Raw genomic sequence first — 17066 nt, 5'->3', positions numbered from 1 at the left:
GCGATTTCTCTTTAAAACTGGTTAATGATTCTCTCTGGTAACCTTGGGCATGCCCTTTTTTGGCTCTCTGCACACGTCTGGCGTATGTTGCCTATGGTTTGGGAAGCAGAGCCATCTCGCGAATCCCCTAATTCCTAGCTGCGCCAGATTCTGAGGTCGAATCATTCCTTCCAAAGCGCCCTTTCAATTACTGGCTAGATTAAGACTACATTTCCCAAGGGCCCTCGAGGTTCCCATCGCTTCTCCCTCCCCTTCCGGTTTTACATCCAGGCTCCGCCCATTGCGCGCACCGACCAATAGCGCATCCACCTGTCGCTCCCGGCTTAAACTGGACGAGGGTGGTAACGTTTCAGGAGCGGCGGCGGGGCGGGTCCTGTGTCCCGGGCTTGGTCTTTTGAATCGGAGAAGCAGATTCGCTCTGGCAGTGGCGGCCGGAACTAATTCGGTCAAGAGTCAGGAATTGGAGAGAGAGGTTCGCCAGTAGTCAGGAGCAGGCCTTCAGAAAGATAGTATTAATCCTGGCTGAAGTTTCTCTCCAGTCCGATTTTCGGTCTTCTCCTTCGGGATATGAATCTGCTGCCGAAACTCGAGAGTCCAGTGACTCGGCAGGAGAAGATGGCGACCGTGTGGGATGAGGCTGAGGTGCGCGCTGGGAGAGTTGGGGGCGTTGGAGCCGGGGCCAACGGGAAGACGCCTGTGGCGGGAGGGTAGGAAGTGGTTGGGGGAGTCAAGGTCTGGCCTGGTCCCGGGGTCGGGGCCGCTTGGAATGTGGGCAAGGGTCTCGACTCCTTCATTTTGGTTTTTTGGGCGGGGAAGCTGAGGCTGTGAGTGGGCTCTGAGGATGCGGAATCCTTGACCTGAGTTTAAAAAAAAAAAAAAAAATTTTTTTTTTTTTTAACAGCAAGATGGAATCGGGGAGGAGGTGCTCAAGATGTCCACAGAAGAGATTATCCAACGCACACGGCTGCTGGACAGTGAGATCAAGGTGGGCTCACAGCCCCAGTGGCGGGCAGCGAAGCCCCCACAGGGCAGGCCCTGGATCCCAGCAGCGTCTTTCACGTTGTTCTCGGCCTTTCCGGGAAGACATAGGGCCCACGGATTAGAAAAAGTGAAAAGAAAACTAAGCCTTAAAAGGGACACGAAGAGGGACAGGGTGGTGGGAGGGCAGGTCTGAGAGAAGGATTCATCAGACTGCCTTTTCCAGCGAGGTCTTTATTTTTTTATTATTTTTTAAAGATTTTATTTATTTAATTGACACACACACAGCGAGAGCAGGAACACAAGCAGGGGGAGCGGGAGAGGGGGAAGCAGGCCTCCCGCCGAGCAGGGAGCCCGATGTGGGCCTCCATCCCCGGACCCTGCGATCATGACCGGAGCCGAAGGCAGTCGCTTAACCGACTGAGCCACCCAGGCGCCCCGCCAGCGAGGCCTTTAAATACTACTTTTGAGAATCTTTCTTTCAGAAAGTCCTCATTTTACAGATGAGTAAACAGAGAGGTTTTTACTGTGGTGAAGTACCCAGCCCTTAATTAAGAAGCAGAAGCTAAAACCTGTATTTGTCTGATGCAGAGGCCTGCTCTTTTCCCTCTGCTACAACTACCTTCAGGAGGTTTCCAGACTGGCCTGTTTTGCCCTCTGCTGGATGTGGACACAGGTTCACCCTTCAGCTGAGTGAATGGATGTTGGAAGGTCCCCTGGGCAGCCTGGGCCTCACCAGTTACAGGGCCCTAGGTTAAGCTGAGCCCAGGCTGAACATTTGCTTCCACTCGCCCTCATCCCAGATCATGAAGAGTGAAGTATTGCGAGTTACCCATGAACTCCAAGCCATGAAGGACAAGATCAAAGAGAACAGTGAGAAAATCAAAGTGAACAAGACCCTGCCATACCTTGTGTCCAACGTCATCGAGGTGTGTGTGTATGTGGAGGGGAAGAGAAAAGGGTCAGCTGGGCTTGGGGACAGCCTGCGATGGGGCCATTGGAAAAAGGGTGGGTGAAAGGTTTTGAGGCCCAAGTTGCACGTTAGAACTACACCTCCTGGGGCCCCCTCCCTAGTGGGCATTTCCAGGGTGCTATATATACACACCTAGACACCCTGAAAAGGCCTCAGAAGCCACACATGTTTCCTCTTGGACGGTAGAGAGCCCTTGGGGGACAGAAAAGCAACACCTAAAGGGACCTTACCAATCCCCTGGCTTATCAGCCACACCTTTGCTGAGCCTGGGGCTAGTCTGAGGAACGGAGTGGATTGTTTTCACCTGGGAAGTGCTAGCCTCTGAGGAGTTCAGGGGGCTGAGCGGGGCCTCTTGACGTGAGCTTTTTCCCTTCCCAGCTTCTCGATGTTGATCCCAATGACCAAGAAGAGGATGGTGCCAATATTGACCTGGATTCCCAGAGGAAGGGTAAATGTGCAGTGATCAAAACCTCTACACGACAGGTGAGGCTAGCTCAAGGGTAGAACTAGGGAGGGTGAGGGGTGGAGGTGGGACAGGACTAGGGAGCTTTATTACTGAAGGCAGTAACTGAGATTCAACCTAGAATTTTTCCTACAGACATACTTCTTGCCTGTGATTGGGTTGGTGGATGCTGAAAAGCTAAAGCCAGGAGACTTGGTGGTGAGTGGTGTCCCTGAGCCTGGGCAGGGCTTTTCCAGTGAGGTTTCTCCCACTGACTAGCTGAGCCTCTGCCACAGGCCCAGGTCACTGTTGGCCCTGAACCTTGGCAGAGCAGCCCGGGGAGTCCGAGCTCATCAGCTTGCTCTTTGGTTCTTGTCTTCCCTAGTCCTGTATTTTCCTTTCTCTTTACAGATACCTGCCACCCAGCCAGTTAGGTCTTGAGCTGGGACAAATCTGAAGGCTTTGTGCTCTGTCCCCAGGGTGTGAACAAAGATTCCTATCTGATCCTGGAGACCCTGCCCACAGAGTATGACTCTCGGGTAAAGGCCATGGAGGTGGATGAGAGGCCCACAGAACAATATAGTGACATCGGGGGCCTGGACAAGCAGATTCAGGAGGTGAGGGAGGCACGAGCTGCTAGTAGCAGTGTTGCCCACCTTTTGTGTTTTTCTGCTTCATTGACCAGAGCACTTACTGCCAACATGCCTCTTATCATAGCACCCCAGGGAGGTAAGGAGGGTGCCATGTAACAGTTAAGGAGACTGAGGTCCAGAGAGATTAAACGATTTGTCTCGAGGGTCACAGAAGGTTAGGACCAGAGCCAGGACTGGAACTCAGGCTTCTCGTTCTTCTCCTGGTGCCTTTCTACCATGTCCTGCTGTTCCTGGAGCGGCCGTAGCCAGCCTTGGTGGGAGTGAGCATTCTGTGTCCTTCTGATGCAGGGGAAGGAGAGGCCGTGTCCCTGAATTGGCGTTAGGAGGTTTGCGGGTTGGGGTTGAAGTCATTAAGTGTCAGGCTGTAGGAGCCCTCCAGGCTTCACTCTCCTCACCCAGGACTTCTTCCTGGCAGCTGGTGGAGGCCATTGTCCTGCCAATGAACCACAAGGAGAAGTTTGAGAACTTGGGGATCCAGCCTCCAAAAGGGGTGTTGATGTATGGCCCACCAGGTACGGGGAAGACCCTGCTGGCCCGGGCCTGTGCCGCACAGACCAAGGTGAGTGCTTTGGAAGGGAATGAGGAAGAAATGGGCAGAAGCTAAAGCTCTACCAAGCAGGCTCAGAGGGACCTCTCTTGGTGCCTTTGGCCTGACTCTTGTCACCGTGCCCCTTTGCCAGGCTACATTCCTGAAGCTGGCTGGCCCCCAGCTGGTGCAGATGTTCATTGGGGATGGTGCCAAGCTGGTCCGGGATGCCTTTGCTCTGGCCAAGGAGAAGGCTCCATCCATTATCTTCATTGATGAGCTGGATGCCATTGGCACTAAGCGGTAAGGGGTTGCTGAGTGGGGCGCCTGGGTGGCTCAGTCGTTAAGCGTCTGCCTTCAGCTCAGGTCATGATCCCAGGGCCCTGGGATCGAGCCCCGCATCGGGCTCCCTGCTCTGCGGGAAGCCTGCCTCTCCCTCTCCCACTCTCCCCGCTTGTGTTCGCTTTCTCGCCGTCTCTCTCTCTCTGTCAAATAAAATCTTTAAAAATGGGGGGTGGTGCTGAGTGCCACCAAGGAGATTGTTTTAAATTCCAGCTATTTCCCACCCTGTCCCCTCCTTCCCCTGGAACAGTGGCAACTCTACTTTTGTGGTTCTGTGTCCTGAAATCTGTTCTAACTAGCTTCCTTGCTTCTTTTTTCCCCTGACCGTCCATTCTCCTCACGGCTGCCAGCCGTATGTTCCTTTCATACCTGCTTGCTTCCCTCACATGCACCCACACTCCCTCACACAGACATCCTACTTGAAACCCTTTGTGGGCCCCCATTGCTCCTTGGGATAAATGCTGGACTTACCATGGCCTGCCTGGTCTGCTCTGTGGCTGTCCCTGTTCCCCTCCACTTCATCCTGGACCTGTCCCTGCCCCCACCTCTTCCCAGCATCCATTTAGTTATTTTTTTAAAGATTTTTATTTATTAAGGCCATTTATTTGAGAGAGCAATTGAGCACATGCACTTGAGGTGGGGGGGGCGGGGCAGAGGGGAAAGGAGAGGAAGAGGGAAAGAATCCCAAGCAGACTCCACCCCTGAGTGCAGAGCAGGAGGCGGGACTTGACCTCATGACCTTGAGATTATGACCTGAGCTGAAACCAAGAGTAGAACACTTAACCGACTGTGCCAGCCAGATGCCCCAACATCCCTTTGGGTAATAGGTCCGCTCTATAATCCAAGTCCATCTGGCCCTGGTGGGAGAGAGTTTGCACCTGTTCCTTTTCTAGAATGTACTTTTCCTGTTTCTTAGTGGTTGGTTGCCTAGCCTCTGTGTTCTCAGCCTGAGAGATACTTCCTCAGGGATGCCTGCTTGGGCTCCCCTTTACACTCCAAGTCTGGATCCCATATTTCTAAGCTTTAGCTCAGTTTGCAGTGGCACATTCATTGGGGGATAGCCCAGACAGTGATTGGTTTTGCTCACTGTTTTATCCTCAGCCTGGCTGATACCAGGAGCCTTTCCAGTCTCTGACACCTGTTCTGTGTCAGTCCTGGGCTGGGGGCCCCAAGTTGAGCATGACCTTTCCCTGCCCCGGATAGTTGGGTTAGACTTCTGGTGGCTGGAGGAGGGGAAGGCTCTGCCCGAGTTGTGGCCTCATCAGTGTGTTGGGCCTCTTGTGTGCCCCAGCTTTGACAGTGAGAAGGCTGGAGACCGGGAGGTGCAGAGGACAATGTTGGAGCTTCTGAACCAACTGGATGGGTTCCAGCCCAACACCCAAGTAAAGGTGAGTATTGTCATCACAGATGAAGAAAATGGAGCTTAGAGGGCAGGGCACCTTCTCGGTCACCCAGCTAGTGCAGCTAGAATTAGAAATGAGATTGTCTTTTAACACCCTTGTTTGATCTGGACCCTGGGCTGCCTCTCTGCTCATCATGGCCTTGACTGTTGTCTGGGAGCCCCATCTTCCTCAGTTCACGTTGCTGCTTCTCCCCTTGCTCAGGTGATTGCAGCCACCAACAGGGTGGATATCCTGGACCCAGCACTGCTCCGCTCAGGCCGTCTGGACCGGAAGATTGAATTCCCCATGCCCAACGAGGAGGCCCGGGCCAGAATCATGCAGATCCACTCCCGCAAGATGAACGTCAGGTGAGCAAGGACATGAGCAAGGCACTGAGACCTGAAGGGGCAGCAGCAGAGCCGTCTCTGTTGTCTTTCTCGTACTGAGTGTCCCCAGATCTCTGCCCACTCCTTCTCTCCTCTCTGTTCACACACAGCTATTCCACATGCCAGCCTCCGTTTCTCCCCACAAGCCTGAGATAGAATCTTGCTCGGCTCCAGGCCCCGATTCTGGGTGCTCTGCTCCTTAGAATCACCCTGCCTCTTCTTCCCCTGTGGTCTGAAGGTGCACAGGATGGGGGCCCTCAGTTCCTTGACTCCCCCAGCCCAGCGGCTGAGCACAGCCCAACATGGATCTGGGGCAGGGGCCGGGTGGACTTAGACTCAGATCTGTGTGACCTCCAGTAGGTGGTAATCCCCATCGAAGCCTGAGTTTCCTTGTCGGGTGCTTAGGGGTAATGGCACTGACCTCACGGGGTTGTGGCACGACCAGGGAAGTGCTCGGCACAAGAGAGACCAAGGAAGCGCTGTGCTGATGCAGGGCCGGCACGACGAAAGGGGGGGACAGCCATCCTTGTGCTCCCCCGCCCCAGGCTCGCTCAGCCCCTGGAATCTCAGGTGCAGGTTTCTAGAAGGCTAGAGCTCAGAAGACAGAAATAATCTGTTCTCTGCTTTGACCTAACTGCCCTCCATTCTGTATCTCGTACTGAGAAGAGGACAGGCACGGGGGGGAGGGAGGGATTTGCTGATGTCACGGGCCGAGTGGACCTCACTGCCCGAGGGGGAGTATGGGAGGATATCCTCTCCCGCCCCTCCCCATAACCGTAAGTAACTGAGTCCTGTGGTGTTTGTCCCCCCCGCCCCGGCCCCCCAGTCCCGATGTGAACTACGAGGAGCTGGCCCGCTGTACGGATGACTTCAATGGGGCTCAGTGCAAGGCCGTGTGTGTGGAGGCGGTGAGTGGTGGCATGGGGGAGTGGGTTACTTCATGCCTTCTTGCCCCCCTTCCCTAAACAGGATGGGGTGTTTGGTGGAGACTGCTGGGTGGGGGAGAGGCTCAGAAGGCCGAGGCCTCTAGGAGCCGGGCCAGGGGTGCGGGAAGGCACCCTAGAGCCTGTCTGTCCTGGGTGCAGGGCATGATCGCACTGCGCAGGGGTGCCACGGAACTCACGCACGAGGACTACATGGAGGGCATCCTGGAGGTGCAGGCCAAGAAGAAAGCCAACCTGCAGTACTACGCCTAGGAGGTTGCCTACCACACGTGCTCCCTGGTCTGGTGCTGGTTAAAATCCATAATAAAAGATGGTTGCAGGTCCCTGCCACCTGTCTGTTGCACCTTTCCCGGGGCCTGGCTGGAAGGAAGAGTGGGGCCTGTGCAGGAGGCTCCCACCCCACGTGCTGCTGCCTGGAACCTCTGAAACCACTGTGGGCCTCAAAGCAGTCATTAGGCGAGGCCCTCCGGGAAGGATGGGTGCCTGCTACAGCTGCTGCCTGGGGTCTTCCACCCCCCCACCCCCCACTGTGCCCCTCCCCACCCCCTTTCCCGCTCCCTGCCCCACCCCTCCACTTTAGAGTCAGGGCCCTGCAGCTCCAGAACCAAGGCCCTGAAAGAAGCCCGCCTTTCTCCTTTGGCATTTTGGTCCCTCATCATTGCTTCCCTGTAAAGCCAGGCTCTGCGTCTTTGCTCCTTGAAATTCCTCCGGTTTCCTGGCCCCTGAGCCTCCTGTTTCTCCACGTCCCCATTAGCTCTCTTGGCTCATTCCCTCCTGCTGAGAAATGAACCTTGAGCAAGAGCACTGAGAGCCCTTCTGGGCCTACCTTTGGTCACAGTGTGTTCTCCCCCCACCGCCCAGTTCCGCCATCAGCCCCGCTCCCCGTCAGGTCCCATGTCCTGTCTGTTTCCTCGAGTATCTCGTTGGTCCTCTTTGTCCATTCAACCTTCCAGCTCCCCTGCATCGTAGCTGGCCTCGTGTGGCTCACTGAGGGCCTGTTCTGGGCCCTGTGCCCAGTGGATCTTGTGCATAACTGGATCTAGTTACTCCAGGAGCCCCCAGTGGGGTAGTCCCATTTCCTAGATGTGTGTGGGCAGCTGGGATTTAAAAACCCAGGACAGTAAAGCACGTCTGCTTTCAGGGACCCCAGAATGCCTTCCAGAGTAAGAGCGTCTGAGGACGCCTGTCAGCTCTTACTTGCCCCCTAGCAAAAGCCCCCCCCCCACTCCTTTTCCCTGCCCTCTCCCTGAACGGACGTGCCCACGGTGAGCTACTGACAGAGCCAGCTCACCCGGAGGGCTCGGCTCCCGGCTGGCTTTCCAGCCCTGGAGTCCCGTCGCCTCCAGGCCGCCTGCTAGAGTGTGCCAGTGCTCGCAGGGGTGACCCCCCCGGGGCAGTCCCATTGACTTCCACTCCTTGCCCACGGCGCTCCCAGTACAGCCTCCGAGGGCTTCTGGTTACTGTCCCCCTGTTCGGGGACAGACTTGGCCGGGGACAGACTCTGGCCGCCATTACTTATGCATTCTCTGGTCCCTCTCCTGACCAGTCAGGGCGTTCACCTCCTGACCGTGGCACTGCAGTGAACCCACAGTCCCCCACCCCCCCACCCCCCACCAGCTTCCTCACTCCTAAACGGGGGCCTCACTGCCTTCCCCGGGCAGGCTGAGTCCTGTGATTGCACGTGTACCTGTCACCTGGAAGGGCTCAACACGGGTGGGAGTCCCAGTGCCACCAAGGGGAGGGTGGGGGCGGGACACCCCGGATTCCTTCCTTCCTGGGGCCCTGGACTGTCACAGCCAGGTGGGGTGGCTCCCTTTCTGCTGACAAGCCGCTGGGTCAGAGCCAAGCACTCCCTGCTGAGGATGCTGCTGCCTGGGGCTTCAGCCTGGAGCGGCCTCCAGGCCGGACGGACGGGGCAGTGCTCAGCCAGGGGCTCCTGAAGGCCGGCCTGGATGGCTGAGCACAGTGGGACTCTGCTCTCCCCTTCCTGCCTTCTCTGGCTAGTGCTGTGGGGAAGCAGCACCCCCCGGTGCCCGGGGCCGCCTTCACAACTCAGAGGAAGTGAGAATCTGTGGAGTAAGGACCTCATGGTCTTTCTTTCTAATTTCACTGAAGCAAAACTGGAGATGACTTTGTGGATGGACCTCCCTTCCTCCGTTTATTCAGGGGACAGGCTGGGGAGAAGCCCCTGGCTCTTAGGTCCATAAAACGAGGACAGCCACCCTCGGGGTGCTGTTGGCTACAGTGGCGTGGTGCCAGGTTTGTGGCTTTGGGCTCCAGAGCTGACAGGCCAGGTAGAGCATGAACGGCTATGCCCTGTTCTGAGAAACACTGCAAGGGTAACTGTTCAGAAAGGGGCATGAAGCAGAAGAGATGGAGTGGGGCAGGGGATGCCAAGGTGGGCAGGGTGGCCCGCTGAGCTGGCGGGGGGGGGGGACACAAAGCCACCAGCCTGGCTGGGGCAAGGGCATCCAGGAAAGCCCTGCTCAGACCACGGACTGTGGTGTGCAGAAAAGAGGCAGCCAGTTTGTATATAATATTTATTTTTATCTACAGTTATTTACAAAAAAACGGAACCACAGCACGACTGCTGTAAACCCATTCAGACCCTCTTGATGGCTGCTTCTCAGAACGCCCACGGTTGAGCAGCAGGGCTGAGCCTGGCTGTGGAGCGGGCTGGCTGAGTACCTGGGTGTCAGCCAAGGGAAATAGCTGGGGATTACGGCTTCAGCGCTCTCCCAGAGCACATTCCTGCGTGCTGGCAAGGCGGGGCCCTCACCACCCCCCAACCTACCCTCAGCTGTGGTGGGACAGGAAAAAGGGCCTGGGCAGGGAGGGGCGGCCACAGCCCACTCTTCCTGCCTCCAGGGTATCTCCGCCTGGACCAGCGTGAGCGCCCCTGAGCAGGACCAGCAGGCCTCTCTGGCCCAGGGCTGCTCACTGCCCTGCAGGCTGCTGTTTGGCAGCGGGAGGTGGCAAAAGCTGCAGGCGCTGCCAGGGAGCATTTCCTGGGGGCACAGGAGCTGGCCCAGGGCCAGCAGCCACGAGGAGAAGGTCTTGGGAAGCACCCCCAGCTCCATCTGGGCTGGGTGGGACTGTCAGTGCTGAGTGCGGCGAGGGGCGAGGGGCTACACGAGCACCTGCCTCTCCTTTCTTTGGCCTTAGAACTGACAAAGGAAGGGCCAGGACAACAGACACAGCAGAGAAGGCTCCCCAGCCTCAGCCCTCAGGCTGCCCAGGGCTTGGTGCCCGAGCAGAAGGCCGGGAACCCCAAGGCCCCAGAGGGAGACAGCTTTGGGCTCCCCGAAGCCCTGGACTCCTGGGGCTCTTCTCACTCCCTCTGTGGTCTTGGTGGGGAGAGGCCTCCGCTTGGGAGCAGGGCTGCTATTGCTCAGTGCTCGCCGCGGGAAGTGCCGGATGACGGGGCTAAGGAGACAAGACCACAGTGCGGCTGGGCGCGGGCATCGGGCCCTGGGCCCAGCGCACGATCACAGTGTCGGTCTCATGCGTACCTCTGGTCACACACACACACACACACACACACACACACACACACGCATGCGCGCGTGCGTACACCCCGTCCTCTAATCTGGTCAGAGGGGCGCTCTCAGGCACTCGCCCCGTGCCTCACACATGGTCACAGACTGAATCCGAGTCTCTTATTGCTGGGGGCGGGGGGGGCCGTCAGGGGCGGTCACCCCGTGAAGAGCGAGAAGAGCACCATCACCACGATGCCTGTGCAGAGCAGCAGGACTTGCTGCAGGGAGCGCCTGTGGGGAGAGGGGCCGGGCTCAGGGAGGCGCTGAGGACAGGCCAGAGCCCAGAAGCCCCTCCTCCCCCACCCCCGGGGGGCGATGGTGACGGGCGCTTACCACGGGTCATCTTCCTCCAGGAGGTCGGGCAGCACGTTCACCAAGGCGATGTAGAGAAAGCCGCCAGATGTGAAGGGCAGGATCCAGGCCACGGTCTCCTCTGCAGTGGGAGCAGAAGTCCCGACCGGCTGGGGGCCCAGGCAAGCCGTGTGCAGCACCCGCTCCCACGGGGGACACTTGGGGCAGATCCTGGCCTGGACACCGGGCCAGTGCAGCTGTGCCCTCTGGCTGGGGCCCCTCCGCTGACCACCACCTGCCGCCACCACCCACCATGCCCGTACCTACTCCCTTGGGGGACTGCGTACAGATGGCAAAGCAGGCGCCCAGCAGGCCCCCCAGCGCCGTCGAGAGCTGCAGCTTGGCTGCGCTCCATCGGTCAAAGCCGGCCCGGAGCAGGATGGCAAAGTCGCCCACCTGAGGGGAGGTCCAGATGATCACTCTGGGTCCCAGGGGGTCGGGTACGGACCTGCACACCGAGCCCCCTGCACTGGCCCTGCTGCTGGGCCCCCCAGGCCGCATCGCCGAGGCTGGGACCCCATTCACCACCACCCCCCACCCCCACCCGGAGGCTGGAGCACAGCTGAGATGGTGGCCACAGCCTGGTGGGCTGAGCAGCTCCAGGCCTCCAAAGCCTCGTCCCCAAGCCTGCTGCTTCTGGGCTTCCCACCCCAAATCCCTCTCCCAAGTCCCACGCCCACACTGCTGCCATAGAAACCCTCTGGCACACACCTCGTGGGGGATCTCGTGCAAAAGGATGGCCATGGTGGTCAGGAGCCCAATCTGCAGGGAAGGGAGTCTGTGGGGTTCTGGGCCGAGGGCCAGGCACCCACTTGTCCATTCAGTTTACAAATATTTACTCTGCGGGGTGCTCTGGCTGGACACCATGTGGCTACTAGAAATACAGCAGACAAGGAACCTGTCTTCACAGAGCTAACAGTCTGGAGGGGGAGGCGAGGACTGAATGAACACACAAAGAACCACAAGATTACACAGTGACAGGTGCTGTGGGGGAGGAGATGGACCGGGTGGCATGGGCATGAGTGACAGGAGCCTCATTTAGATGAGGGGCCAGCAGAGGCCTCTTTGAGGAAGTGCATGTCAGCCGAGGCCTGAAGGATTAAGGAGCCAGGATTTCAAAGAGTGGGAGGAAGAACATTCCAGGCAGATAGAATAGCATGCGCTGGAGGCCAGGAGAGGGGAAGGAGCTAGGCCAGCTCAAGAGTAGGCAGACCACTAATGTCAGAGAGGGCCGAGGGAAGAAGTGGGTGAGAAGCATCTAGAAGCGGGCAGGGCCCAAGCCTAGCAGCCTGGCAGAGGTATGCAATCCCAACAAGGAGTGTTCACAGTAAGAACAGACCACTGGCTCAGACAAAAGGCGGCCACGTGCAGGGGCCCTCAGGGCTTGGATGAGGGTGTTGGTGATGGAGAGAGTGGGAAGTGCACAGACTGGAGACCTATGTTGGAGGCAGAGCCAACTGGTCAACACAGGCACCATCATTCCCACCAGAAAGGCCTGGGGCCCACCTGGCCCAACCCCCCCACTCACCTTCTTGCTCACAAGGAAGCTGGCAGCTACAGCCAGCCCGTGAGTGAAGTTGTCTATGGTGTTGGCCAGCAGGTTGAGATAGCCACTGACCTGCGTGAGGGGAGAGGAAGCCAGGCTGAGCCAGGCGGGCAGGGTTCAGCTGGGCCTGCCAGTTGGGGGGTGGGGGACAGCTGCAGGAGGAGGGGGCCCTGAGTGGGCCACTCACTTTGATGGTCCGGACCACAGCACTCACGCCGGGCTCTGCAGCCGGCTGGGCCAGACAGTGGCCTCCACTGAGCGCGGCAGCAGCAGCGGGGTCTTTACTGGGGGCCTAGGGCCGGGAGAAGGAGGGAGAGGGGACATGAGATGTTCCCCCACTTGGCCGGGGTAGACACAGGAGGGGAGTGGGAGATGGAGACACAGAGGCAGGAAAGAGCCCTTTGGTCTAGCTACACTTCTCTGTTGCTCAGTCAGCTGTGTGCCCCCAGGCTCCAGTGACCACCTTCCACGCCGCTGTCACTCCCAGTCTAAGAGAACAAGCCACAGCAGGGGCCCACGTCGTCACTCCCCGGATCTTCCCAGCTGGCCCAGCCTCCCAGAGCCCAGAGGGAACGGCCAAGAGACCCTCTTTTCAGGGCTCAACTCAGGACCTGCGCCTCCAGGCCCTGGCACCACATCACAGAGGCTGACCTGTGCAGGCCCCGGGGCTTGGGGCTCACCTGGCTGGTCCCCTCCTTCTCCTTGCTGTCCGGCAACATCTTCTCCAACGCCAGAAAGGTGAGGAAGCCAGCAATGACCCACAGTCCCAGCTGCTGTTGCTGCTGCAGGCTCTGCCCCTCACCACCTGCAGGGGGCAGCACTGACAGGCCAGGCCAAGCCAGGGCCACAGAAGCGGGGGCCATTTGGAATGGGACGTCGTCAGGGGCAGCGACAGGGGAAGCGGGACAGGACTAGCTGGTGGGGAAGCTGGGCCCCAGGGACTCCCCCAGGGGCCAGGGTGCTGGAGCAGGACGAGTTCCCTGCCAGATGCCCAGACCCCCTCTCCCAGTCATTCTGGCAGAGCGGGCAGGGCCTAGGCCAACCTTGGGCGTGGGCACCAGCTCCCTCTGCCCTCCAGCCCGACTGTGGCCTCACTCACCAGGGCTGGCACTGCATGTGTAGGCCCACGCCTCGGGCAGCAGGTGGAGAAACACATTGCCCAAAAGTCCCCCCAAGGCAAAGCTGAGCAGCTGCTTCAGGCGGCGGGCCCCAGCTACGGAACAGAGATGCGGAGATGCGGGGCTCGGGGGCTGGCCTATCAGAGCCCCCGGCCAGACCTCTGCCCTACCCAGCTTGCTGGGCGCTGCGTATTTTCAACCAGACTGCAAGCTTCCAGAAGGCTGGACTTGGCCTGCTGCCCTTCCTGGATCGCTCCCCCCCAACCCCCACCCCCACCCCCAGGCCAAGCCCTGCCTGGGTGCTCAGCAGGAAATACATCACGACCCACTGGACGACTGTGGAACCACTATGGCTTCATGGTTAAGAGACAGGGTGTGGGAGCCCGATGGGTCCCAGCTCCCCAGCCCAACAGCTGGTGACCCTGGGCAGGTTACTTCTGGGACTCAGTTTCCCCATCTGTAAACCGGGGCTGATTGTTATCTGATAGGGACCTTGTGGGAATTAAATGACAATACACATAGCAAGCGCTCTTTAAGTGGGAATTTCTCTCTTCTCAGTCACTGTTACTCTCAGAAAAGTGGCAGAGATTCAAGGACTTTTGTAGACTTGCAGCATCAAGAGTTGGAAGTGCCGGAAGGCTGTCTCCAAACGCTTGGCTTGATAGAGAAACAGGCCCAGAGGGCAGAGGCCGCTTGGGGGGTCAGGTGGGATCCCAGGGGAAGCTGCCGCTTCCAGGCTCTGTGACCTCAGCCTGGTCAAAGAATTCCTCTGTGCCTTTGTTTCCCCATTTGTGAAATGGAGTTAAAAATCCCAGTCCCCCGGAGGCTGACCTTGCAGGGGCACTCTAAGAGGGGTGAGATGCTGCACAGGCCATGGCAGCAGGGCCCCACGAGGGCTCTCTTCACAGCTGTGGCGCCAGCCCTCAGCCCGCGTGCACCACAGATGTGCTCATAACCATCTGTGCACAGTTCCCGGGCCAGGCAGGCGGCAGAAACCTCTGGAGCACGCATTCCGAACAGACTGCTAGAGCCCCGGGGCCAGGCCTGCTACGGCGCACTCCTGGGACGGGCAGCAGGCACCTGCACTTTCAGCAGCTACCCATCTAGTCTTCTGTAGTTTTCATTACGAGTTACGATGTGTCATCTGTGCATCGACAGTGCACAGCCGCGTGTGAGGTGCCAAAGGGGAGCCTCTGCCCCGGCCTGTGCCCCGCCCCCCAGGTCCCCTCCCCAGAGGCGGCCCGCCACCAGCCTCTCGTGTATTCCTGGGTAAGGCCGACCCAGGGGCCCTGGGTGGGGGGGCTTTTCTGCACTAAGGGTGGGGCAGCACATGGCTCACCAGCACATAGCGGTGCGCCCCCCCCCCGCCCCAGCACCAGGCCCCCTTCTGAGTGCTCCGTCCGTATGAGCTCCTCTCCTCTTCACAGTAGCACCTATGAGGCAGATACTAGTATTTATCCCCATTTTTAAGGATGGGAGCCTAAAGTGAAGTAACTTGCCCCACGCTACCAGCTGGTGAGTGGCAGAGCCAGGCGTGGAACCCAAGCGGCCTGGCACCCATGTTTCCAACCACAATCTATATTGTTTCTTGGTGAATGTTTGGTGGCTTTTATTCTTTCAGAATAAACAAATGCACAAGTGAACGAATGAGCGTGGCGCACCCTGGTCTCACAAGGTGAGAAGTTATGTGTTCTATCCCTGCCCTCCACCCCAGACAGACGTGAGACCCCACTCTCCCGGGGCCCCGGGCGCCAGAGGAGGGCCACCTACCTTCTGAGCGCAGCATGGTCCCCATCTCCAGGGGGATCACGAGCAGTGGGAAGACTCCGCTGAGCCCCACCATGAGTGAGCCCAGGAGGGAGCAAATCCAGGTGTCCAGCCTCTCTCCGCTCAGCAGGGCCCCCCAAGATTCGCTTTCCTTGTTGTCCAGGCGACAGGCAGCTGCAGGCCCCCGGCTCCGGAGGGCCGGCTGGGAACCCCCAGCCCCTCCCAGGAGCTCTAGGACAAGCGCAGTGAAGAAGAGGAGCCTTCGGCCCGCCATGCCACAGCCAGGACAGGGACATGCAGGCATGCCACGTGCTGAAAAACACAAAGGCTCTTACGTGAGCTGCCACCCTTGGCCGCACACCTGCTTAGCAAACGTGGCCTCCTAACCCTCCCCCCAGACAAGCGGCCATGGCATCCACTCTCCCACCGGCCTTGCCCAGGGCCTCTGAGGACCCCAATGACGGGTGCACAGAGCAAAGGGGCTCTACTCTTCCACACCCCACTCCCGAGGACCACACAGTTTTTCCTCCCGAGCCTACTCCAGACTGTGTGTCAGCGTATCTGCCTGGGGCTAAACTTTCCCTAATGACGGGGTGAGGCGCTGGCTGGGTTCCCTTCAGCCACCGGCAGGCCCAGCCCAGTCGGGTGTCTCCAGCTGCCAGGAGAGGCTCTGCGGCCGGGATGTGCTCCAGCGAGGACACCCCGGGGACTGAGGCTGCCACTGTCTGGCCTGATGGGCAACACTGGATGGTGCAGGTGTGGAAAGCAAACAGCGGAGCTAGGGCAGAACCATCAGAGCTTCCTCCTCGGCAGTGAGCCCCCTGTCCCCAGGGTGCAGAGACAGACAGGAGGTGGAACCGAAGAGAAGGATCCTTCAGGCGGGAGCTGCGTCAAGGATGTGCAGAGCACAGGCTTTGGAGACCAGCCCGGAACTCTGTGCTCTGCACCTATAGCGTTTTGAGTGCGGGCAAGTCCCTGAAGCCCCTCTCTGGGCCTCAGTTTCCTTGTCTGTGGGACAGGAGAAGAACTGCCTCCCTCACAGGCTGTGAAGATGAGAGAAGCTTGCTAAGGCCAGTGACCGTGCCTGGCAACGGAGGAGGCCCGGGAAAGCCCTCCTCATACTGCAGGCGGCCTGGGACACCCCCGGAAGGAAGGTTCCCAGACACTGGATCACAGGACCTGGATGTGAGTCAGCCAACAGAGAAGTTCAATCTGGAAACTCGGGGGTGAGGGTTAAATGTGGTCTGCCCTGCCTCATCTGGCCGTGACCTTGAGCCAGCGATGTCCCTGCCTCAGTTTCCTCATCCCCTGATGGAGGTGGGAGGGTGGAAAAGATGCCCGCGTCCAGGAGCTCCGGGCCTTTACGGGGGACCCTGACGAACCCCGCCGGGGCTCCCTGGGGGCCAAAGGCAGGACTGGGCCAAGCCAGACTTGGAGGCCAAGGCGGGACACGCAGAGGTGCGGGGACCGCAGTCTGGGGAGCGGGGAACGGGGTAGGGAGAGTGAGAGAGGAGAGGGAAGGGAGAAGACAAGACAAAGTCAGGAGTGAGAGAGCCAGAGTGGGAGACGGACGCGGAGGAGGAAAGCGAGGGAGCGATGGGCAGCGACGTGCGGGGCGACAGGGGAGAACAGGAGCCCAAGGAAGTCGAACTGCCCGGCTCTGGGCCAGAAGGGGGGCCAGAAGCCCGAGTCTAGCCCGGGGCCGGCAGGGCCGGGGGTCGGGGGGCGTGGGGGAGCGGCCGGGGCGTCCCGCCCGGGGCGCGGGCCCCCGAGGGTCGGGCGGTCACTCACCGTGCAGCGGCGGCGGCGGCGGCGCTCCGGGCGGCCCCGGCCATCCAGCAGCGGCGCCGCGCCCCGCCCCGGGTCTGCCCCGCCCGGCTCGGCCTCCCGGCCCCCCAGCCCAGAGCCGCCCCCGGCGCGCGGCCACGTCACACGGGACCCGTCCGGAACCCGACGCGCAGTGCGCCGCGGGGCCGGGGGGGGAGCGGCGGTCGCGGCGCGCTTCCGCCTCGCGGCCGTGGGGGACCCGGGAGGCCGGCGCACTTCCGCCCGGGCGGACGCGGGAGGGAGACGGCGGGGAGGGCCGGGCGGAAGTGGAAGCCCCAGGGGCAAGGCGCTC

At 59.6% G+C, this 17066-nt stretch overlaps 2 protein-coding genes across 7 annotated transcripts; one reads left to right on the top strand and one right to left on the bottom strand.

The window, feature by feature from the left end:
- Positions 1–382: 382 nt before the first annotated feature.
- On the top strand, positions 383–6956 carry PSMC3 (proteasome 26S subunit, ATPase 3). The gene is made up of 12 exons (XM_027581025.2): positions 383–642; positions 902–985; positions 1782–1907; positions 2330–2434; positions 2550–2612; positions 2873–3010; positions 3462–3605; positions 3727–3875; positions 5206–5302; positions 5519–5664; positions 6509–6590; positions 6768–6956. Exons 1-12 carry the CDS (start codon positions 568–570, stop codon positions 6876–6878), a joined length of 1320 nt encoding a protein of 439 aa, XP_027436826.1. The 5' UTR covers positions 383–567; the 3' UTR covers positions 6879–6956.
- A 2196-nt stretch (positions 6957–9152) lies between these two features.
- SLC39A13 (solute carrier family 39 member 13) lies at positions 9153–16857 on the bottom strand. 6 transcript variants are annotated; one of them, XM_027581304.1, is made up of 10 exons: positions 16739–16857; positions 14951–15259; positions 13162–13275; positions 12743–12882; positions 12250–12354; positions 12045–12134; positions 11228–11278; positions 10780–10912; positions 10499–10598; positions 9153–10396 (listed from the first exon to the last, which is right to left on the bottom strand). In XM_027581304.1, exons 2-10 carry the CDS (start codon positions 15249–15251, stop codon positions 10321–10323), a joined length of 1110 nt encoding a protein of 369 aa, XP_027437105.1. In that variant the 5' UTR covers positions 15252–15259; positions 16739–16857; the 3' UTR covers positions 9153–10320. The 6 variants fall into 6 exon arrangements, with proteins under 6 accessions (XP_027437105.1, XP_027437108.1, XP_027437110.1 ...); XM_027581307.1 differs by having other exon boundaries at positions 10784–10912; XM_027581309.1 differs by having other exon boundaries at positions 10784–10912; positions 12743–12867.
- Positions 16858–17066: the final 209 nt, after the last annotated feature.

The sequence above is a fragment of the Zalophus californianus genome, chromosome 11 (genome assembly GCF_009762305.2).
Source record: "Zalophus californianus isolate mZalCal1 chromosome 11, mZalCal1.pri.v2, whole genome shotgun sequence".
Lineage (NCBI taxonomy): Eukaryota > Metazoa > Chordata > Mammalia > Carnivora > Otariidae > Zalophus > Zalophus californianus.
The sequence above is the reverse complement of the archived record's forward strand: the minus strand, read 5'-3'. Positions and strand labels throughout refer to the sequence as shown.

Bases quoted from the DNA above. Each gene is read 5' to 3' on its own strand.
- PSMC3 (XM_027581025.2), top strand. From the start codon at position 568: ATGAATCTGCTGCCGAAACTCGAGAGTCCAGTGACTCGGCAGGAGAAG. The intron at 2,435-2,549 runs GTGAGGCTAGCT...TTTTTCCTACAG, and splicing joins TCAAAACCTCTACACGACAG to ACATACTTCTTGCCTGTGAT. The intron at 6,591-6,767 runs GTGAGTGGTGGC...TCCTGGGTGCAG, and splicing joins AGGCCGTGTGTGTGGAGGCG to GGCATGATCGCACTGCGCAG.
- SLC39A13 (XM_027581304.1), bottom strand. From the start codon at position 15,251: ATGCCTGCATGTCCCTGTCCTGGCTGTGGCATGGCGGGCCGAAGGCTC. The intron at 12,135-12,249 runs GTGAGTGGCCCA...CCCCTCACGCAG, and splicing joins CTGTGGTCCGGACCATCAAA to GTCAGTGGCTATCTCAACCT. The intron at 10,913-11,227 runs GTGTGTGCCAGA...ACCTCCCCTCAG, and splicing joins TGCACGAGATCCCCCACGAG to GTGGGCGACTTTGCCATCCT.